Genomic DNA, 25,073 nt, shown 5'->3' on the forward strand with positions numbered 1-25,073 from the left:
TCAACAGGATGCTTCAACCAGCAAAGTCTCCTTTGGTCAGCCAGCCCAGCATGTGTCACAACAACCCTCCTGGTAGCTTGTACTTTTAGGATGAGAGAGGAAGATGTGAGTTCAGTTCTCTTCAAATTCTCTCCAACTTTTCCTGTATATATATCCATCAATGAGGGTGTGTGACACATCTGTTGGCCATGTGAGCCTACATTACAAAACTGGCTGACCTTGCACATATAATTTATTAAGAATAATAAATTCAAAATATAAGTTCTGCTCATCGGATTAAGACTATTTTTATATGGATTTTACACCTCTCAGAAAGAGGAATCCAACAAAAATATTAGCCTCTTAATCTGAGCATCAGAACATGGAGTTTGGACCTAGTTGTCCAATTTTAACACTCCCTCTCAACTAGGGAGAACTCCATCTATTAGTGCAATTAACATCGTGGGTCATCCCGCCGAAACTTGCTTTGCTGGCTTCTTTATTTCAGAACAGAAGTGGGTCAGTCACAAAGACATCATTCCCCGACTGACATAATCAGTCCAGAGGTCCCAGACCTCACAAATCTTGATCCCAGATCAAGTGGTTGGACCATGCCATCCTAGATAGAGAGTACGGCAATCTCTGATGCGTCCATCAGTCTTTGCTAATAGTCTCTAGCTTTTCCACACCTCATTGGCCAAATGAGAGGTACTTCCCATGAGCCCTGAACTCAATGGGTAGGATGCATACGGGGCACAGATTAAATGAGTGGCGAACCAGCTCAATAATCACAAGGGTGGGGCAGAAGCATTATGAGTGCTTATAGCTCCGAGAAGCTATCCCCAAAGCCCCCCAGAGCTCCCAGAGCTCATCGTCCAACAGGACCCACATCATAGGGTCTTTCCACGACACCAAGACTCTCACGGAAGGTTAGGAACTTGACCTTCCCCAGGGGCTTAGTGAGAATATCCGCGACCTGCTCATCAGTTCCTATATGATCGAGCCTTACGGCGCCTCGCTGTACCATATCCCGGATAAAGTGGTACCTGATATCAATATGCTTGGATCGGTCGTGGAACACAGGATTCTCAGTCATACGAATCCCACTCTGATTATCACAGAGTATTACAGTGGTATCTAGCACATGTTGGAACAGCTCACTAAAGAGCTTCCTCAACCAAACTGCTTCACAACAGGCCATACTAGCAGCAATGTATTCGGCCTCCGCGGTGCTCAAAGCCACCGACTTCTGCTTCCTGCTCATCCATGAGATCGAAGCAGAACCAAGATTGAAACAGCATCCAGATGTGCTCTTACGATCCACCACACTGCCAGCCCAATCGGCATTAGTATATCCCCGGAGTATCACACTCCCGGCAGTGTATCTCAGCCCATGGTTTATCGTGCCCCGAAGATATCTCAAAAGATTCTTGGCACCAACCCAGTGAAAATGATGAGGCTCAACCATTTGTTGACTCAAAGTATTCACTGCAAAACATATGTCCGGACGGGTGTTCACTAAGAACATCAAAGCTCCTATGAGTTGACGATACTCAGTAGGATTGGCCAAGATAGGCCCTGCAGCGCTGCCACTCAACTTCTTAAAGTTGAGTTCCATTGGTGTCGACACGAACTTACAGTCCACCATCCCAAATCTTTCCAGAAGCTTCACAACATACTTTCCTTGAGAAAGGAGAATCTCTCCAGGTCTCTGCCAGACCTCCAGGCCTAGGAAATAGTGCATCAGTCCTAGGTCTTTCATCTCGAACTCAGCAGCAAGCTCCCTCTTACATTGATGAATGAGAGGGTCATCACCTGTCAGGAAGAGGTCGTCCACATACAGCACTAGAATGAGAGGCTTTCCTTCCTCAACCTTAAAGTTAAGGTTAGGATCAGCATTGCTTCGAGTGAAGCCCAGCTTCATCAAGTAACTATCCATCCTCTCATACCAAGCTCAAGGTGCTTGCTTTAACCCATAGAGGGCTTTCTTCAACCTGCAGACATAAGTGTCTCGATTTTGAACTTCAAATCCCAGAGGTTGTTCTACATACACCTCTTCCTTTATTGCACCATGCAGAAAAGCGGTCTTGACATCCATCTGATGAAGACTCCATCCTTGCGTAGCAGCAAGGGCTATGATGGATCGGATGGTGGTATATCGAGCCACAGGTGCAAATATATCGTCATAGTCAATTCCTTCCTTTTGAGAGAAGCCACGGGCAACAAATCTTGCCTTAAACTTTTCAGCACTCCCATCAGATCCATGTTTAATCTTGTAGAGCCATTTAGCGGTGACAACAAATTTGTCCTTCGATCTCGGGACCACATCCCAGACATCATTCTTCATAATAGCCTCATATTCTTCATGCATAGCATCCTTCCAGACTTGATGCTTGATGGCTTCCTTAAAAGATCCAGGTTCAGATTGTATAATAGTACTCATGGCAGCTAGATACCCTTGGTATCTACACGGCTTCTTGCTTTCTCGGAATGTTCCCCTTGGGGCAGCATGACCCTCAGCATCTTCGAGGGTGTCCCTGAGCCATGATGGCCAATGTGTGGGGAAACCCTTTGATCAAATCTTCTTTTATCTTCAAAGTTCAGCAGAGAAAGAGAGAGAGAGAGTACATTTGCAACAGAAGTCAACCCTTTGACTTTCTCTAGATCTAAGCATAGATCATCTCCTATAATGAAGAGATCAGTTGAAGACATTCTGCTTCAAATGATTCTCAAGGTGACTCCTTCACCTATCATCGTGCTGCATCTCGTCCATTTGCTGCACCTTACTGTGTAGCACCATCATGCTGCCCATGATCATCATGCTGCTCATGATCATTGTGCAGCCCACACATCATGTTGTCCATGACCTCATACATTATGCTGCCCATGTGTCTTAATGCTGCCAATTCATTATGTAATGCTGCATCCAAGTATCACTGAGTTGTTCTCAACATCAAGCTGTCCATGATCATGCTGCCCATGCTCATGATCCTATCCATCATGCTGCTCATGATCTCATTCAACATTGTGTTGCCCATGCCTGTCCCTTAGAAGTTACCACAAAGGCGATCTCTGAATCTTCAACGAGATCAAGATCTTTACAAGAACTAGATCATGACTTTGTCACTGATCATTCTTGACACAACTTCTTCCACTATGCTGAGAATGTAACTATCACTGTCATCACTACAGCAGCACTTGACATTGCTTGAAACCTTTATCACTAATTCTCATTGTGCTAATATGCAGAGACTAAGGTTGCTTCTTAAGTATCATTGTGATCTCCATTAATCCAAGACAGGGAGAATAGTAAGGGGTCACAGTTCTCAATATCATACTATACTGTGTCTCGCCATTATGCCAAGTCTGTCTTTCTGTTTCATGCCTCTTCAAGTATGCCTAGTTCCTGAGGTGAGAAGGCATTATCATGTCATACGTGATCTGGTCTGCCTGTATCCAAACACTACGATAGCATCTAGATCCTACAGCTATTAGAGGTTTGTACCCTCCTTCCTATAGTGTGGATCACACGAAAGAATTGAGTCGCTGTTTGCGGATACCCTAGCCCACAGTAATGCGTATCTTATGTTCCTTCATCACCCGAAGATTCAGGGACAGATTGTGAGTCTTCAAGAACTGCGCGTAAGTAGTATTCAATTTCTGTGCGTATAGATAACAGCTTATAGAGGATAGTTGCTACGTATATGCTGACAGCGTTCCATATATAATCCAATTGCGGGCTTCTGCGACTAACAACATTCCATATATAACTGCGTTGTACATGGATTTTCCAGAGATTAACCAACGTATCAACATATATATGAAAAGCGTATCACATTGCTGCGTAACATATTAACTGTCACCATAACTGCGTAAGGAATCAAATACTGCAGCTATGTCTTCCTCATTGCGGCTACGGCAGCGATCTTCATTACTGCGACCACTGCTGCTAGGGCATCATTGTATGTTTTCATAAACAGCGTGAGAAATGTTTTCATGACAGCGTATATATATATCAGCATATATGACTCCGATGATGTGAGTATAAGCCTCCAGGAGCAGCGTATCATGACTGCGTTCACTTCATCGATTCGGCTCATTTACCAGCGTATATGTATATATATATACATGACCAGCGTACAGTGTATATGGTTTCCCATGTGTCAGCCTCATACATTTGTTGCATATGACAATTTATATGCATTCTCGACCAGCGTATATATTATTGATCAGCATCCAGCGATTATGTAAGATTGTCCAACGCTTATAAACACTTTTATAAAATTGTCCAGCATATATGCAAGACTGTCCAGCGTTTGCTCAGCGTACAACATTTTCCCAACGTCCAATGCTTATATTATTTCCGAGTGTTTTGATTATCCAGCGTTTCCAGCGTATACTTGTATGTAGATTCAGGAAACTTGAGTTTTGTTCCTCTAACCTACAGGCTTCATATATATTAGTGGCAGCTAACAGCGTTCCATTACAATGTCCTTCCATTATATCGTATAACTGTAAGTGGATTTCGGAGAGCGTATTACATGTCTGCGTGCTACAGCATGAACCACGTTACCGGATCTAGGGCTTGCGTGATGTGCCCACGCATCTTTGCCTACATCCTGACTGCGTTCTAATAAATATCTTCATTCCCTGTATTATATGACAGTGTGCTATATGACAACGATCAAAGTGTGTGGTCTCCACATGTTTCCTCAGAACGTATTTCTTTGCTGTGTTAATATGCCAACGTATCTGAATATATAGTTGTGACCGACATATTAGCTCCTGCGTGTAATCCTTTTCAGCTGTTCTATATACCAGATTGCGGCTTGGCTTCATATACCTTAAATCTCTTCGACCCACTGATCTATGACTCCTTAACTCCTATTGACTGTGGCTTGCTGTTCTTTGTTCCTTTGAGACTGCGGCTTACTGCATCATCAAACTAGGGCAACGCATTCCTTTTGTGACTCTCCTTCTCAAAACCCAAGAAGTGGAGAGGAGATCTAATAACATCTTCCAGGCATGGAAGTCATCACTTCCAGTCAGCTTGTCATTCTCCCTGAATTCAAGCTTAGAGGAATCCATTTTCTTCGATGATGATTGCTATAGATAGAGTTTGTCTTCACCTCAGCTCTGATACCATGTAAAGTTTTGTAGATGTTCTATGCTAAGAGCAATTTCACTTTTCTCACAGCAATCATACAAGTAGATAAGCAAAATGCAGATAGAACATATAAGCAGATCTTACAGAAGACAAATCAGTAACAAGAAAAATGAATGTGTTCGTTTCGGCGGTCAACAGGATGCTTCAACCAGCAAAGTCTCCTTTGGTCAGCCAGCCCAGCATGTGTCACAACAACCCTCCTGGTAGCTTGTACTTTTAGGATGAGAGAGGAAGATGTGAGTTCAGTTCTCTTCAAATTCTCTCCAACTTTTCCTGTATATATATCCATCAATGAGGGTGTGTGACACATCTGTTGGCCATGTGAGCCTACATTACAAAACTGGCTGACCTTGCACATATAATTTATTAAGAATAATAAATTCAAAATATAAGTTCTGCTCATCGGATTAAGACTATTTTTATATGGATTTTACACCTCTCAGAAAGAGGAATCCAACAAAAATATTAGCCTCTTAATCTGAGCATCAGAACATGGAGTTTGGAGCTAGTTGTCCAATTTTAACAGAAATCTACTAGGACTATCTAAATCTAGAGCACAATTTGTAAATCATGTATTGATGCAAGATAGTTGTACATCAAAACATCTTCTAAAAGTATATGGAAGCATAACATAATTAGCACATATAGAAGGAAAATAAACACAAGATCATACCATGCTCCAAGAAGGATGAACTTCTCATGAATGAAACGCAAAAGTCTTTATTAATAATTGAATGTGTACAAAGCAGTAGTGCTTCCGCAAGCACAATAGCTAGTATCCAGAATACAAAGGGAGAGCCCAATGCTCACATAAATAGAGAAGTGGGAGCAAATCCAAATGAAGAATGGTGGATATCCCAATGAAGAATGGTGAAAATCCCAATGAAGCCTCATGCAAATCGAATTTCCCAAGTGGGCACATCGAACTCCTCAAAGGCCCACGCAATCCTTAGAGGCTTCCACGCAATTTTGGAGGAGGGACATGTGTATACTAGCGTGGAGTAGTGGGAGACCACTCTCCACTCATCTCTTGGTGTAGCTCAAGTCAAATCCCACCAAGTGGGTGACTCCAATGCTACAAAAATCGCGATCGGGGTAAAATCAAAAAGGGTCCAAAAAAGGAAAAAACCATAAAAAATAGAAAAAAAATCAGTAAAAATCGGCAAAAACATCGGCAACATTAAAAAAAAAATCATTTTTTCTCAATTTTTTAATTATCTGAAGCATCCACGATTTTTTGACGATTTTTACAATTTTTTGGCGATTTTTACGATTTTATTGTGATTTTTACGACTTTTATTGCGATTTATTCATTTTGGAAAAAACCTTTGCAATTTTTTCACAATTTTTTGGCGATTTTTACGATTTTATCACGATTTTTTCATTTTGGAAAAAATCACCGATTAAATCGCCATGAAAAAAAATCACGATCTTCGCAACACTAGGTGACTCATCCATGAAATTTGAGCCATCTCCCTCAAAAAATGTGATTTGCCCAGTGGAACTCGTGGTCCCCTCCAAGAAATTTGATTTCTCTTAATTTGTGACTTAAGTGGAGTCCACATCATTTTCTAACTTGACTTTAACCTTTAGATGAATTTCCACCTCATTTCCACATCATTTTAGCATATGTAGATATTTATTATTCTCCATTTATTAAATTGTTGGGCTAATTTATTGCCACATTTTCCACTAAACATAGGAAAACCAAGTTTTGAGGGTCTAGAACTTATTTTTAAATTTTTACCCCTAAGAGTGTTTCAGTAGAAATTTGAAAGTGAGAGGTCTAATTTTGAGCATACATACCCCATACAACTTCTCTAGACATCACTTATTACATTTTACCAATGTTGTGAATATTTTGATGTTATAGCGATTTTTTTTTAAATCGCGTTTTTTTCAAGTGAACGATTTTATCAACCGATAATATCAGCAATTTTTTCGAGCTGAAAAAATCATAAAAAATTTGAGATTTTTTTAAAAAAAATCACAAGTCGAGTGGTAATAATCGTCAAGTGCAACAACAAGAAGTTTTTAAAGCAAAATTTTGATTCTTTTTTGGTTCATTTAGAAGACAAAGGGCAAGAGTGAGAGGTAAGGAGGAGAACTCATCTACAAGGGCAAGAAAGGAGAAAAGTGAAGGAATTTAGCATCTCAAGCAAAAAAAATCAAGTTTAGACCAAGTTTCTTCAGCGGAGCGTGGTTTTCAGGTATGGGCATCAAATTTGGCCCCTTTTTTTTTTGTTTTTTTCATAGATTTCTATCACCCATTTATTTTCCATGATTTTTGTTTGAATTTGAGTGTGTTTTTTTGTCATTTTTGTTGCATTTAGTGGAGAGGGGTTTTTTTGGTCAAAAATGCAAAATCTTGATTGTTAGTTTTATTTGTTTAATTTTTTCTTGTGCCCTAGTTTTTTTCCATCATTTTTGCTTGGGTTTGAATGTGTATTTTTTGTCATTATTGTTGCATTGAGTTGAGGGTTATTTTTTGTCAAAAATTCAAAATGTTGTATGTAAATTTTAATTTCATTTGTTTAACTTGCAATTCTTTTTGTGCCCTAGGTTCAAACTTCAAACTTCAATCTTACATTAAAACTCAAGATTCAACAAAGTTACAAACATGCCAAGGAAATTGGACCCTTTGTGGGAATTTGGTGAACCTGATGGAGGGTTTGACAGATCAAATTTGACTTGCAAATTATGTGGGCATTATATGACAGAGGGGGGTATACAGATTGAAGTATCACCTTGCACAAATTCCTGGACATAAAGTAGGGTCTTTCTCAAATACAAATCCAAAAATTATCCGAGGAGCCCTCAAATCATTGGAAGAAATAGAGACAACCAAATTGTCCAAGGCAGCTCTGAAGAGTCAAATAACAGGGAGTTGAGTGTCAAAATTGGGAGGTGACTGTGAGAGTGGTACTAGTTCTACTTCACCATCAGTATCTACACCCAACTCTATAGCTACCTCATCATTTTTTGTTCCTAGAACCACACTTGGTGCACAACCATCTATTTCGTCAGTTATTAGAAAAAGGGAGAAGGAAGAAATTGACAAGTTGTTGGGCAATTTTCTTCTTTGGAGTGATATTCCTTTCAGTGTTGCTAAGAACAATCCATTTTTCCAACCCGCGGTTGATGTTAATGCTATTGTTGGCCCAGGGTACAAAGTCCCTTCATATGATGACTTTAGAGGACGCATTCTTCAAAATGAAAAGGTTGACTGCACTCAGAGATTGGAGGAGTTAAGGGAATCATGGGCACACACAGGATGCATTGTGATGTTAGATGGTTGGACATATCAAATATGCACGGTTATTATGTGATTTGTTGGATGTGTTCATTTAAGAGGTTGGTCCACAACATATCCAAGTCATAACCGACAATGTTGCAAATTATGTTGTTACTGGCAAGATGCTTGTGGAGAGGCATCCTAACTTATTTTGGACACCTTGTGTTGCACATTTCATTGATTTGATGTTGGATGACGTAGGAAAAATTCATTTTGTTAAAGATATTGTTGAATCATCAAAAAACATTACAAAATTTATATATAATCATGCATCTGTGCTTCATTTAATGAGAACATTTACCAACAACAACGAGTTGGTGCACCCTACCATTACACAGTTTGCCACCAGTTTCATATCTCTTCAATCCCTCTTAAATTCTATGTGGGATGTGAAGAGAATGTTTCTTTCAGAAGAGTGGTGTGCTATGTCATATAAACACAAACTAGAGAGAGAGGCCATATGCAAGTTACTTTCATACCAGGAAAGCTTTTGAGTAGGAGTGCAGGAAGTGTGTAGCATTACTGAACCTTTGGTAAAGGTTCTTCCATTAGTTGATGGAGAAAAGCCCACAATGGACTACTTGTATGATGCCATGGATAGAGCCAAAGAATCCATTCGAAGCTACTATGATGATAAGGGGAATGAGGGGTTTGAGAAACAACAACTCCTATGGGAAGTGATTGATGAGCGGTGGAACAATACACTCCATCATCTCATTCATGCTGCAGAGATCTACCGAGCCCTGCATTTTCTTACTCATGTGGTTTCTTGTTTGATGTTGAGGTCATGGATGGATTTTTCACTTTTGTTTAGAGGATGGTGCCATCTCCAACAGAACATGTAGAAATCTCCAAACAAATGAAGATATACAAGATGGCAGGTGGCACATTTAGCTTTGACGTGGCTATTGTGGATAGGAAAACTAAAATGTCAAGTAAGCTTTAGTTGTTTCAAATTTCATTGTCTCTGTTACCCACCACATTGTGGGTGATATCCCCAGGAGAAATTTTTCTCCATGATGAGCCTCAGCGGACAGACAGCAACCCATTGATGCCTCCTACTAGCTCGTTGTGCCATTTCTCTGCCACCTGAGCCAACCATGTGGTTCCTCACCCACCTGTATTGATCGTATGTTTGAAGGTGGGCCTCTCGAATCTAAAGGTATGTCTTTTCATTTGGTAATTGAGTATTGGGTTTACTTATCATGGACTTCTGGGTATGGATTGATGGGGGGATTTGGCGGAAAGAGTGGGCTTAGTTCGTGCTCTTGTCCCCTTGATCTCTTTTGGTTTTTACCCTTGGATCTTAGTCCCGTGGAATCTCCCTTATTGACCATTTGGTTCTAAGGTGGTACTACTTGGGAAACCACGACTTTGGGTGTGTGGTCCCGCTCCTTATCCGCACATATTACTCCCTTTCCACTCATTATACCCCCATTCATCTTTTCTCCCACCTAGGTCCACATTCCCATTCTGGGTCCACTTAGGGCTAGCCTCCCTATCCCCTTACCCCCACCTCGGGTCAGGCCTAGAATGATGCCCCGGAGGTTGAAGCAATTAAAAGAAAAAGTGAAAAGCATAATTGGCCACATTTAACACGGAATTGTACCAAAAAATGCAAAAAATGGTCAGGACAAATAATCAGCATGTGGGCAAAAGCCAATGCATGAGCTCTACCCCCATCCATGGCCATCACCCTAGTTCCATAGGCCCTAGATGAGCCTCCTTTATAATTCAAGAACCCATGATTGTCCCAAGCTCTGGAGGGCAATGAACCACGCTACCTTAAAGGGGGTAGCTACTGCTTTATCTTACACATCATGCTCTTGTCCTTTGAGCCCCAAGCAGTTAATTAAATAAAATTCATAGAAGGCAAAAGGCATATAAAGAAAGGTGGAAAAATCAAGACCGAGGCACCTCATGTACCACGACTGCTCCTTCCTATACATTACATACCCAGGTGTGGGCTTCCCTTTATCTAGCTACCCCTATGCCCCACTATGTGGCCCAGGACTGCCCCTCTCATTCCCTATTCCATCTCACTTGTTTGTCACCTGCCACCCCCATTAGAGGGATGTACCTTGGACATAATATCCCCTCTGAGGGCTGAAACCACCTAATAAAGTACTTGGCTAACCCCCTTTGGAGCTTGGAGACACTAACACATGCCAAAGCCCACTACGGAAGGGCATGTCATTATGAAATGCCCACTTTGTTATCCATGATTTGTAAGCTATCTTACCCGATTATCTTAATGACTGGTTGTACTGGAAGCTTAGGGGACGCATTGGATCTTATGCAGGATTACAGGTGATTTCCATTTGGGTTTGGTCTCCCTATATGGGATCCTCACCCCTATAGGTCTACATTGGCATATGTAGGGTGTGCATAGAGAGCCATGGACCTCCACAGCAGCAAACAACACTCCATGGATCTTTATGGATGCTCAGAGACTACTAGCGATCCACTTTTGGGATGATGGTGCTATGCTTGGTACATTATGCCCAGCAGGCCCCACAAGATCCCCACACTCTTGGCAAGTGTCCCAGGACTTGTACGATGTCATGGCAGCATTCATTCCACCACTTAGACCCTTGCAGAGGATCTACAAGCATCTCTGATTCATATGGAGACCCATGGGTCATCTATGTGCCCTCATACCCACTGGGAGCAGCGCAAGTCTACTACTTGGGGAACAAGGGGCCACCCCCTTTCCATCATATTCCGAGGAATTTATTCCTCAATATGGCACTTCAGGATATTATTGAGCTTTTGGAGGGCCCTATGACATGCACATATTATTATTTGGCCTTTTGTGAGGCTTATTTTTACACTTGTGAGCTAGTTTGGTGGGCTTGTCACCAATAGGGGCTTTATTTGCACATTATTTTATCATTAGGGGCTAATGTAGGCCCATAGGCTAATTCGAACTCCTTACGAGGCTATATATTGAGGTTAGATACATTCATTTGTATGATCACTTCACATTTTTTCCTTGGAGGATATCTTCTGGAGATGGATGAATTTTGACGTATGGATTTGGGCTATTTATCTTGTCTTGGAGCTTTCTCTTGTGAACGAAATGTTGGTTGGATATACTTTATAACGTTGTAAGTGAATTTTTTATGTTATTATTCTTGTTGTTGCTAGTGTTTTAAAAACCGGTCGGACTGAACTGGTAACCGGTCAAACCGGCCGGTTAGCAAGCCCACCGAGTCAAACCGTCTTAAAAACCCGGTTTACCTCCTCATTTCGCCTTTTTTTTGCCCTAACCAGTCCTAACCGGCTGGTTTAGGACGAAACTGGTCGGTTTTGTCCTAGCTGGTTTTGTCTTAAAGCGGTCGGTTTATTGCCAAGGCAAATATAACCCCCACAAAATGCATTTTTGTGAGTTTTGAAGCTTTTTTGAGGGAAATTTGGGGTTGTTTTCATCCAAAAATAATCCCTCGAAGAAAAACATGCCTACCCTCTCATTTTCCTGACACATCTCAACCCTAACAATGTTGGAAATTAATGGTAATGTTAAATTCTTAAAGTAAAAGTAACATTTCCTTTAATTTTCATTTTCATGAAATGACTCGGGATGTTTGAGAGTGGTTTCGACCTCATTGGATTTCATATGGAGAAACTAGAATTTTAGATTTCACTCAAAATTCAGCAGACTTAATGGTTTTCAGGATTTCATGGTTTGGAGGTTTGCAATGTTTCCATTTGATTCTATCATGCATGAGAGTATGAGATTGGCATTTGATCAAGAGCATGAAGCCATTTAAGAGCCTTGATCGTGGTGGCATTGATTGTTGAACTTTGTTGATGTTGGTGGTACTGATTGTTGAACTCCTCTACCATGGCCTTAACAAGAATGCACCCTTCACTCAAAGGAAAACAATTGGTTAGGCATGCTAATCTTTTTCTACCACACTATAAGGTTGAGGAGATGAACCCTTCACTCAAACCAAAATCATTGGTTAGGCATGTTAAACCTTTTCAATTTCTATCATGTTATAAGGTTGAGCAATCCAAGTCTGAAGACTTTGAGCTAGATGATGTTCATGTATCTCTTGTTGATGATGTTTATGTATTTCTAGTAGCATTGAATCAATGATGAGTTTCATGAGTGACCATGTTGATCAATGATTTGTAGTTTTGATGTCTATTTTTGCTACTACTACTAAAGTTGTAGAGCACTTTTAGGAGTCCTCAAACTCAAAGGCATATTATTTATGTAGCTCATGTTGATGATCTCTTGTCTAGTAGTGGTGATGAGTTTGATCATGATGATAAGTGATCATGTTGTTGATCACTGATATGTAGACTTGTATTAGTTTAGTGACCCCATAGCTTAGAGCATTGTTTTTGGACTCTAGAGGCCATTTAGAACCTCATTGATTATGTATTTTGTTGCGGATATGTATTGCACTCGATGCCATTTTGATATATTCACCTTTACATGGTTTATAGATGAGCAAACCTTGCATATTTTGTTTCTATTGGCTTGGAATCATGGTTTTAAATCTTAAAAATAGTTTTTTTCATTAAAAATTATTTTTTTAATGTATTTTTTTAAACAGGTTCGTTTAGACCTGACCAATCCCGGTTCGACCAGTTCCGGTTCGAAACCCGGTTCATTAGGTGGACCGGTCCGGTCACCGGTTCCGGTTTTTAAAACATTGGTTGTTGCATACTGCTAAAATTAGGGCTAGTAATTGCATAATTGAAATGTAGAATTAAGCGTGTTTTAGCTAATTTAATGTATGGGCAAATATTATATGGATGACAGGTATTAGAGATTATTTGTCTCAATAAGCTTGTGTCGTTTTCTTTGAAGTATAAATGCTTGAAGGTCACTTTTCTTTTCTTTCTCTCAACATTGGATGAAGTTGACTTTCTGGGCCTCCTTAATCAAGAAACCAAGTTCTTACTCATCACCATCCTTGACTCTATATCACCAAGTGAATTATGCATTGGTCCCTTAAAGGGGTGATCATTTTACCCTTCCTTTTTACCATTTTCCCCTTTTTCCCCAAGTCTAGCCCCATTAGGTCACTTAGGGCATCAATTTCCTAGGAATTGACCCAAGGAAAAACTTTGATCTCCTACAGGCTACTGCGCTGGTGGGTCCCCTCCCTCTCCTCCAAATTTGAGGCAATTCTAACGATGGAATCTCTGGGAATCCCAAGCCCTAGCTCTAAGATCGAATTTTGCCTAGGCATCCCCAAGGCTAGACCTCAATAGGATCAATTCAACCTTTCAAAGTAAATATTCTTGTTTGGTCCTTTCCCCTCACCTTGTCCAGGATAGGAACATCATTGGTTGTTGCATTCCATCCCCGAACCTGGGTTGGGTCCACTTGGCCTCGTGTGGTCCCACTTCTCAATAAAGACTATTTGTCAAGGACCATTTGGGAATCCAAGTTTCCAAGGATTATAGGGATTGAGAAACTCATCTATAAGCCTATCCTTTCTCCCTCAACCCTCCAATCCTCACCCCTTACCCCTAGTGGACCAAGTCCCTTGCTTAAAGAGCAAGCAAATTCCATTTTTTACTCCATCCTTGGGAAAGGGTTTTCAGGGTCACTTCTCACCTATCCATTGACATCTACTTTACAAAGTGATCTCTACACTACTGGGACTCCTGCCATAGGTGAAAGTCCGTAAAGAGCAGGTAGACTTAGATGTGGTGACAGTGGGCTAAGCCTCCACCATTGCCCTTAATCTCGCAATTGTCCTCTTGAAAACCCCCTTTAGGTCCCTTGTTGATTTGAGTGGTAACAGTCTCTTCAAGTTCATACTTTGCTTTAACTTTCAAATTTCATTGTTTTTCTTATGTTTATCTTATTTGTTGTAGATGCATGGTGGAGAAGCGATGGTGGTAGAGTACCCAATCTCCAAAGGCTTGCCATTTGAGTGCTCATCCAAACATGTAGCTCCTCGGGATGCGAGCGCAACTGGAATGTATTTGAAAAAATACAAACCAAGAAGCGCAACAGGTTAAAATATTCCAAATTTCCAATTGATTTTTTGAATTCATTAAATAATATTTTTTTATAATTATTAATTTATTATTTATAATTTATTAATTTATGAACCTTATACAAGTTGGAGTCCCAACGACTTAATGACATGGTCTATGTCTACTAAAATCTTCAATTGTGGGTAAGCAACTTGAGAGGACACCTAATGTGGAGGCCATCTCATTGGATGGGATTGACACCACTGTCGCATAGAGGGTTGAGGCCGAGAGGCCTATTATGGAGTCGGCTCTTGATTGGTTAGAGCAGGAGGTAGTGGAGGGTGTAGAGGAGGAGGAGCAACAGGACGAGGACGTGACACCACCTACCCTTGTCACCAGTAGAGGATGTGTTCTACCTCCTATAGCTCGTAGTTCTTCAACTTCTAGAGCACAGCAGAGTTCACTGCCAACCCCACTGCCTTCTTCATCTAAAGGGAAAGTTGTTACATTTTCTCGCAAGAAGGGCAGAGGAAATCAATAGTACTAGCTATTTGGTTCATTTCATTGTATATGACATTATGACTCATGATATGAGATACATTTTTATATTTTTCGTTGATATTTTGAGGCTAAGTTGGGACTCGGGAACTTAGTATTCAAGACATGATTCACTGTATGTGTGATGTAGGACTAGACATGATATTACACATCTTATATGTTAGTTCTATTTTCATATTTATGTGTCAATACATTTATTTTATGTTGTGGATGCTTTAGATATTAAAAAAATCGAACAAAAATATATATATATATATATGAATATTTTTGTATTTGCCAATTTTTACTGATTTTTACGATTTTTTCCGTTTTCAGACCCTCATCAATTTAATCCCGATCACGATGTTCGCAACATTGCATTTTACAATCAAAATTTATTAAAATTTCCACCCATGCGGAAATTTTAAAAATTAAAAAACTAACCCCTAAACCTAATCAAATTCCGCGAAACTTTACGAATGATCTAGTATGGTAATATACAATGACTATAGACACTAGAACACACCAAAGGCCTTGCCATCAAGCCGCACTCCGACTTTGGGGTTATACTTGGAGGAAAAAATTCAATTAATTATTAAGTGTCCGAAAGTACCTAATAATTAACCAAGTAAAAAAACCTCTCAGAGTAAACTTACTTGATGACAATGTCCCAAGTTACCTAGGCCTGTTACATGACTCAATTCATCACACTAGCATCACTTTACATCATCCCCATAGGGCTTGCGAAATCTGAGTAAAACATAGAAGAAGATGAGAAGAAGAAGTTAGAATTAAAAAAATCTGATGATATATGAACTTCGATGGTACATGAAACCTGTGACATATCCCCGAGCATGAAGTCTTCAAAAAATTTCAGGTGCAACTTTCAGTGGTCAACAGGGTGTTACTCTATCTCGCATGTAGTAACGTCCCCCTCATGCAACATCGCATGCCCAAGGTTTCTGACTCGAAATGGAAAGGATAAAATAGGAAAAGCGCTCAAGAACTTCTCTGCAAATGCTTAAAATCAACTTCCTCAAACTAATTAACTATCTTGAATTCGATCAATATAGTAATGAATTCTTGCTTAAATATGCACATTAAACAAACTTAATAGGCCAAAAGACCTAGCCAAGACCTTTGTGGAATAATTCCCTTCAGAAAACCTAGATGAGACCTCTGCGGAATAATTCCCTTCAGCAAACCTAGCCAAGACCTTGGTGAAATTGGAGTTGTTCTCCTCGTCGTTCTGAATAGGGAAGTGTGAGAAGAGCCCACATAGTTTCCAATGTCATAAGTAAGAACAAGCCGAAACCAAACCTCCTTCCAGGTTTTGAAAGCTAGACCTCTATTTTGGTGTAGTCACGCGTGGGTAAGAATGGAAGAAGAGTTTTGGGCCACTTCTTGTCAAGAGGCTTATGATATGCAGTTAAGGGTTTTTGGCTTGAATCAATGTCTAAGTTGGATATCGTATAAGGGATTGATTCCTTACCAACACAATATGAATTGTCAAGAATGGTTATGATTAAACCAGGGCCAAGATGGATGATACCAGTTCTATCTGACCTTCAATACAAGCAAATTGTTGCTGCCAAATTATGTGTTTTGAAGAATGTCCTTGATTTTGTTAAAGTTAAAATTCTATTAATGGCAATATATTAATTCTGTGCAAAATATTCAAGAAGTTGTGCGTTCAAGTTGTGGTGAGTGTGTGGGAACACTGCAAAGTAATGTGAATCCACATCAAGAATTGTGTTGCAGTGAGCTATGCGTGCATAAAAATAGAATTGTGAAACTGCTGAAAACTGGAATGAACAAGTAAGCTGGCATGAACATGTGAACTAGAGTTGTGTCTAGTCGTGTGGGCTAGAGCTTTGTGAGGTGTAAAAAATTTGCATGAAGAAAGCCAACGTTCAGTCAATAGTGTGAAGATAAAGTCTGACGATTTCAAATCAAGCCGTTTTGCAAAAGACATGAGCGACCCCAATTTTGTTCCCAGTGTACGGGTCTATGGTCCATGACAGCCTGGGCCTTAGAATAAGCACCACAACTTTGAGAACATTTGCAGCAAGACTATCCAGAACAACTTCCATATAACCACGAGTAATTGAGGGTTGGTTCTCTATGTTTTAAAGGGATACTTTTAATTTTATTGTTTGAAACTTTGAACACTTAATTGCCTAGTAAGTTCCACTAGCAACGCTACATATTTTTGGTACCGCTCACGTTTCTGTTTTGCATTCTAATTTTCTTGGAGAAGTTCTTCAATGTTCAATCCTTGGTGTATTATGAGCACTAATTAAGCTATAAAGTTGGGTCAGTATTTCAATCGTAGTTGTCTATTTACAGTGAAGGCATTGATTCACAGTTGAGAGGATTTCTTCATTTTTGGAGCAGCACCTATTAGATTCACCTAATTTTTTCATTGAAAATGGCCAGAATTGGTACATTATTATAGTTATTGAATACTCTAATACTCTGTACTGCTGATGATACATTAAAAATCAGTAAGGGCACACTCTTTGACATTTGAAACTGTTTGCAAATATACAAGACAAGATCAAGTTTCTGCAACTCACATCAAAATTCATTTGTCGACGCGTTTCAAACCAGCAAGTGTGGTTCATCGTCAGGACTAATCCAAGCTGCCAACATACATATGACCTGTGCAATGGTGCTGAAAAAATGCAAATTGGATTTTGCATTTTCTGGTGAACTGGTAGAAATATCGTCAAGCCTAGCCAACCTCTTGCCTTTGGAAGAATGCAAAATCTCCATGGGACCTTAGGAAGCCCTCAGTTATCCTGACAATTGATATTTCCTTGATAGTTTATCTTGTTTCCTGAAACATGTTAAAGAGAGAAGCCAACAAAACCTGTAATATACAGAACTGTCTTGAAGAATCTTACTTACCACTGTAAGCTTCTCTACGAATCGCATGTCTCTAAGAGGAAACACCACTACCAAATGGCATGCCCAAGTATCTAATGGTTTTACTGTTTAATCCTCGTCCATGGTCTTACTAACCAATTAGGAGTACCTCATCATGTACAACCAAAAATCTGTTTTATGTTAATTTACTGCACCTGAAGCTTACACAGGCTATGGAGGCAATGATTCGATACTTCAATCAATTTTGGAGTGAGATGGAATGAAAGAAAGGGCTTTCCTACAAAGTTATTGATAGTTATCTCATGCCCTCATGAGCAACCCTAGGTGTGTTTACACTAGACAATATTTTCAAATCATTCTCCATTTCACCTGGTTAGGCCTTTCTAAATTTTAACCTTACAAATTGAGAACATTTTTCCTGTTATGAAGCCTGTCATGACTCACTCGTACCTAAATATGGTAATGTTGATCTGTTTAAAGGGTATCAAAAAACTGAAAACTGTGAATCCACCTTCTCTAGCACCCGCTAACACTAAGCATAAACACAACATTATTTCTGAATATTTCAGCTAATTGGTACATAGATGCAAAAGATTCCAGCGTCGCATTATTTGTCATCGCCCATTTTCAATTGCTACATATTTGTGGTCATTCTCCAAAGTCAAATTACCTTTCAACATCTGGCATCTTTGCAACATGGATAGAAACTCTTCTCTAGCACATATTTGAGACCGCTACATTTCAAGATTCCAAATTTAAACAGTTTCTACAGCAAGATGTTGTGTGGGATTCCTCAACTTGATACAGATATGACCAAGTAATGGCCTTAACAGTTTTAGCTCTTACCAGTTATAGTAGCAAAAACATGTCTCTCAGTAGGCTGTAGCTAGAATGCCAATTTAATCAAATACAGGAAATTTCTTGTTCGTCTATGTGTTCTACATCTGATGCTGGATTTTGTTGGATGTTTCAGGGGCTTTGGATTGGAGTTTTTTGTGGACTATCCACACAAACACTTGTACTGTTCATAATAACATTTTGTACGAATTGGGAAGCGCAGGTAAATTGCTTCAATTTTTTTGCCTTTCAAGAACTGAAGATATATGAATTAAATCTATATAATAAAAGCATATTTAAACCACTGGGATTCAATATAAGAGACAGGATTAAATCAGAACATTATTGAATGTAAATTTTCTATAGATCTAATTGATCTGGCCTCTGAGAATGAATGCTTGAGACTCGGTTGTCATGTGACCAGGCAAAAAAGGCAAGAGAAAGGGTTTATACATCAGCACTGCCAACGGTTGCTGATAATATAATAAAGGTATGTGACTTTCAGATAGCATTTTGAGGATTTGAAAAACATTCTCCTTCCTAGGTTTAAAGACTAACTGATTAGGTTCTATTTAGGCTAAGAATGGGCACATCACACTACTTGGATTAAGAATGAAGATAGAGTCAGATAAACACTATGATGAGAAAAACAAACCATTTAAAAGAATATGGCATACAAAACTTTCCGTATTGTTCAGAAGGCGGATTGAATATTACAACGATATGGACTGAATATATTATTTTAGCATGCATCCTTATATCTGCCAAGGCCCAAGAGTTGACCAATACAAGAATTTCAGGAATATATTTTTCTCATATATTTTTTTAGGAGAGCCGAAACAGAGAAGATTAATAAATAAGACTACTATGGATTAAGGATTGGGTGCACCAAAATATGTAATATCTAACTTCTTGCGCTGTGACCACTGTGTTCAAACAAGCAGGACGATCAATAAAGTTTCCGACCTGGATTGTTGAATGAAGTTTCAAACTCTAGTAACATACAAGGGAAATTTTTGGCTGCCTCCACATATGCTAAAATGTGCCTCAACTGCGTTGCATTTGGAGATTTTCATCTTTGCAGGTAAGAATAGAATAGAAAAACATTATGGTGCATGAAAGCAAAACCATTTTTGGAGATTGGCATCATTGCAGATAAGAATAGAAAGTCATCCCGTGGATGGCTAAGGAAAATAATTCTTTGATTCACTCCTCACACCTTCTTATATCAATATACCCTTGCTAGTCACAGTTTTTAAAAATAATGCTCTGATTTATACCCTTGCTAGTTATAGTTCTTAAAAATAATGCTGTGCATTTTAAACTGTTTCAGTGGAAACAGAAACATTTTGAAGCACAATATCTTGTGGTGGGTTTCATCGATGGAAATAGAAAGATTTTGAAACACAATGTAAGCTTCCCCATGAAAATAGAAATTGTTCCTAGAAGTGGTCTTAACAACTTGCATGACAAGTTTGGTAACAACGAAAGTCATATCTATGTTCAAAGACACAATCACTTGATAAGAGTGACTGGCATAACAAGTCTGGTAACAACAAAATTCGTATCTATGTATAAAGACACAATCACTTGATAAGAGTATAACTAGCAATTGCACCGAGTAGTGCAAAGGAACGCCGAAAGTTCAAAAAGCCAAACATTTTGTTTTCTACTATCAGTGTTTGTGGTTGTCTTCTATTTCGTGACTCGTCTCAACTTCGTTGTTTTTCTCTCTCCTCCCTTTTGGCTCTGGCTCATTTTGTTTCAACTTTGTTGTCTTTATCTTTCTCTGCGTAGAGGGTGAGGGAGAAATAAAGTATAAAGTCAAAAATAGTATGCAGAAAAACAAAGATATTATACAGAAAACAAGCAAAGGTGTAAGGATTGATCCCCGAAGTGCAAGCGAAGCATCTTAAGTTTAGCCCACTCGATTGGTTGTTCTAGGGGATATTGTAAGATTCTGTCACCGGTGAAAATTGGTTGGATTTTCGCTGTTTATTCACGACATATCGTTCGGTGCCCTAAAATTGGTTGAAACAATTCCATTTGGAAGAGTTTTTGTGAGCCCATCGAGGAGACTCTTATCTACATAGATTTAATTGGGCCTTGGGCGAGGAAAGATATGAAGATGGGTACAACTAATTTATTTTGACTGGGTCGTTTCCATTTATTTTGTATCTTTAAACATACATAAGAAAAAAAAAAATGAAAAAGCAAAGGCACTAAGTCAACCATTAAAACAAATTCAAACGTAAGAGATGTTCTCAATTTTCTCAACGCAGCTCCTGAAGCACATCCATATCTGGGGATCTTGTCGTTTTAGCATGCCTTGCGCAAGGGTATTTCAGGTGCCAAGTCCGACTGGTGCAAATTTGTTAATTTTAGGTATGTTCTATGCTTAGAGCAATTTATTTCAATTTTCACAGTTAGCTTAATATTTTTAGCAATCCCCCGGATGCGGGTGTTAATTACAGTAATTAAGTTGATGAGACGGGGCGACGGCGGACGGGGCGGCCACATGGCCCTCTGCAACCTTTCCAAGGTCACCATGAATGGCATTCATGGCACCTCGCAGGAGTCATTTAATGCCTGCTCAAGTCGAGGCAAGGCCATTACCTGCTTAACCATGGAGCCGGAGAACTTTCCTGTTATTCTACCCCTGATTCACTGTGTATGCCCTCCGCAGGCGGGAGAGCCGACTGAACGCACCAGCACTGGGCGCAGATGTTGGCTTGTGAGCTGCATTGATTTGGGTAATGGCTTCCACCATTCCCACACAGACCTCTGTAATTCGGCTCACGACCTCTAGCCCTCTATAATTTCCGCGCAAAGCTCTTCTGTCAATTCCTCTTCTGCTCCTCCTGACTCTCTACCTGTTCCCATATCCACCATGGTCCGCCATCGTATGCGCAGCCGACGTGGTGGCACGCGAGGCAGAAGTTCTCGTTCCCCTGCTTTGCATAGCCATGACTCTGCTTCCCCTGCATCCTCTGCCAAAAATCCCCACCAACACAGTTTTGCAGGTCAGTATCCGGATACAAGAAGTGGCAGAGGCAGAGCCGGCCTCCACAGCTCAAGACGTGAAGCTGCAACTGTTTGCACTGCAACCTTTCCTCTGCCTCCGCATCCTGTTCCTCACACAACGCAGTTTCGGTTTCGCAACTCTTTGAACCGCCTGGTTATTGTAGCCACTGTCTCAATTTCCATTACAGAAGAGACCGAGCAGCATATTCCCATGACCATTTCTACGGAGGAGGCGAACAGAGCTGGCCCGAGCAGGAACAGGGGCAACAATGACGAGCAGGCAATTGATGGAGGTTGGAACAGAAGGCACGATAAAGCCATTGTTGGCATTTCGCATGTTGAGATGGGCGTTCACAATGACACGCAAGCCTTGGAGAGCCGTTTGGATGACACGTCGAGCCCGCAGGTTGAGGCTGGCAGCATGGAGGAAGGCCATCAAGCATTGGGACATGGCGAGTCGGACAACTCGGATGACTGGCCGTGTCCAATTGTGGAGGAGCCTGCTCCGGAAGACTTAGCGCAGTATGTCATGTCTACCAGGTGGCATTTATTCTAGTTCTTGGTTTAGCTTTGTCCAGTCTTGTGTGTCCTCAGGATAATCTGTTGGTCGGCTGGTCTAGTCAGGATAAACTGTTGGTTTTGGTCAGTTGGTCTAGTCAGGAAAAACTGTGGGTTAATTTTTGGATATATTCTGGACATATCTTTGGACTGGTTTCCCCTTTGTTGGGGCAGTCTCAAATAACTATCATGGATGCGTGTTGATTGAGGCCAGGTTCCTCTGTGGCCAAGAATCACTGTAATTACCTTTTTTGTATCATATTAATAGATTAACCTTACTACAAAAAAAATATAAAAAATAAAAATAAAAATTACCAAAAAAAAAAAAAAAAAAAAATTAGCAATCACATCAACATTAAAGTAAACTGCAGATAGAACATAAACATAAATCATAGAAGACAAGCCAAGACAAGAGGACACAAGATGTGGCGCTAGCCAGGGACAAACCCCAATGTGAGGAAACCCTTAATCAATTCTTCTTATATGTTCTTCAATAGTTCAACAGAGAGAGAGATAGTACATTTACAACAGAAGTCAATACTTCGACTAATATATTATCTCTACATGAGATCAGTTGAAGACATTCTGCTTCAACTGATTCTCCAAGGTGACTCATTCACCTATCATGTGCTACATCTCTTCCATATGCTGCACCTCATTGTGTTGCACCATGCTTCACCCATCATCACAATACTGGACCTCATGCTGCTGTTGTCCCAGCGTTTACCTAGTGCCATGGCTGCACCATGCTACACCCATGTGCTTGCTGCACCATTGCTGCTTTGTGTCCTAGCTGCATCAAGTACTATACTGCTGTCCCATACAGCGCTCTACTTGCAGCTGTCCATGCTTTACCCTGCCACTGCTATCCATGATTCTTCATGCTTGCAATTGTCCCATGTTGCATCATGTTTTACCATGCATGCTATAATACCTCATCATTGCCATGCTGTCCCATTGCAACACCTATGTCTAGCAATATTGATCATATGTATTGCTGCCCATTGTTGTTATGACTGTGTTCAGGTTAGGGCTACCACACAGTCAGGAGATAAGTCCTTTTAGGACTGCAGTTTATCTTGAAGAGCTTTCCCTCATGCCACGCTGCCCTTTGAAGGTGTTGTCCACCCTTGACAGTCCTTGACACAACCTCAGTTGTGTGCTCTGGCTTGCAGCCTAGCACAACAACTAGCTGTAGCACTCCGCCTTCCCAAATGATACCCAAACAGCAGCATTTCTTTCCTCATGAACTTGGGCAAGCTGACAACACTTACCTGCACTCAAACACATACATATACAGCCCTGAATCTCTCCTCCTGGTGACTGCGGCTCCCCTGTCTTGCTGTTGTCCATGCCCACGTTGCTTCATGCTATGATAAGGTCCCTTTTGCTACGGATGAAGTCCTTCTCATGCTGCGGCTAAGGCCTTGACTCAAAGCTCTGCTTGACAGCAGTTTAGGGCTTCCTCTTGACAGTGGTTTAGGGCTTCCATTAGCTACGAATAAGGACCTTCCCTTTGCTGCGGTTAGAGCTCCCTTTGCTGCAGATTATAGCCTTCCCTTTGCTGCGGATTAGTGCTCCCTTTGTTGTGGATTAGAGCCTTCCCTTTGCTGCGGATTAGGGCTCCCTTTGCTGTGCATTAGAACTCCTATTGGATGCAGCTAGGGCTTCTTAGATCTGCGGCCAGATCTCCTCTAAGACTGCGGCTAGGGCTCTCCTAGATGACTACGTTTAGGGCTCTTTTAGATGACCCTCTCCACTACGTCTTCCTTGAGAGAAGACAAAGCCAAAACAAGTAGAGAGAGGGAGATCATGAGAGTTGTGTTCTCAAATGATTCCAGGCACTTTTATTTATACAAAAACGTGGAGCACATGAGGGGCTCATTTGGTTGCTCGCCAACCTTGACGAATTGTCCCATAACACAAATAAATTCATATCTCCATGAATACTTATAGGAATCGGATAATCTTTAGATCAACCCTACACCTCTCGATGAGAAGGATCCAAGAAAAATATCAACTGCCATTAATAAGATGACCCACATGGAGTTTGGCTCTAGTTGCCAATTTTAACAAAATTTCACTTGGACTTGGTACCCAGCTTCATCTATTTCAAACTCATTCAATATGCATGTGATTGAACGTAAGATCGGAATCCTAGTGAAGAGCTTAATACTCCATCGAGCGATTGGACCATTGCCGGATTGGTATTGACAAATGATTTAAAAATTGGAGAAGGATTCAACCGCCAGTCTTAAAGGAGATGCACATTCACCTATATTTGTTTTAGATGATGAGGGAACGTCTGGAAGTGAAGTGCCAGTTGTTGATGCAGAGGATAATGAGTTATCAGATCATGGTGAAGCATTGGAAGTTCCAGAGGATATGGCCATGGAGGAGAAACGCCTAGAAGAAGAACGAGCTGAGCGAGAAAAGAAAGAAATGTAAAAGCAACTAAGCCATGGGAGTTAACTGATGGATCATATGTTATTTAACAAACTGGATGAACTTCTTAGCCAGACTCAACTTTATTCAGAGTTTCTGCTTGAAAAGATGGTCGACATCACATTTATTCCAAGCGAGAATGGCAATGCAAAATCAAGTGCGGTGAAGAAAAGTGGTAAGGTTCGAAAGCTTAAGATGGTGACTAATAATGCAGGCTCTTATCAGACAAAGAAAAAGTCAAAGAAATGTTAGCAATGCTATGACTGAGAATTGCGTAGGAAGCACCCCAGTTCAAACTCATGATAATTTAACAGCGGAGGAGAGGAACTGGAAAGAACAGATGGAACTTGTTCCTCTATTGATCGGGGGAACGTTAAAGTCCTATCA

General features: G+C 40.4%; 1 protein-coding gene across 1 annotated transcript in view; it reads left to right on the forward strand.

Annotated features, from left to right (window-relative positions):
- The window catches only part of LOC149179329 (protein DETOXIFICATION 12-like), a 34,731-nt gene extending 13,911 nt beyond the window's left edge, over positions 1-20,820 (forward strand). The window contains exons 3-5 of the mRNA XM_089420604.1: positions 18,796-18,882; positions 19,084-19,149; positions 19,604-20,820. Coding sequence (XP_089276730.1) covers positions 18,796-18,882; positions 19,084-19,149; positions 19,604-19,615 — 165 coding nt within the window. The 3' untranslated portion in view covers positions 19,616-20,820. The remainder of the gene's footprint in view (positions 1-18,795; positions 18,883-19,083; positions 19,150-19,603) is intronic.
- Positions 20,821-25,073: the final 4,253 nt, after the last annotated feature.

The sequence above is a fragment of the Pinus tabuliformis genome, chromosome 4_1 (genome assembly GCF_031772625.1).
Source record: "Pinus tabuliformis cultivar Carrire ecotype Pingquan chromosome 4_1, CPIR1, whole genome shotgun sequence".
Lineage (NCBI taxonomy): Eukaryota > Viridiplantae > Streptophyta > Pinopsida > Pinales > Pinaceae > Pinus > Pinus tabuliformis.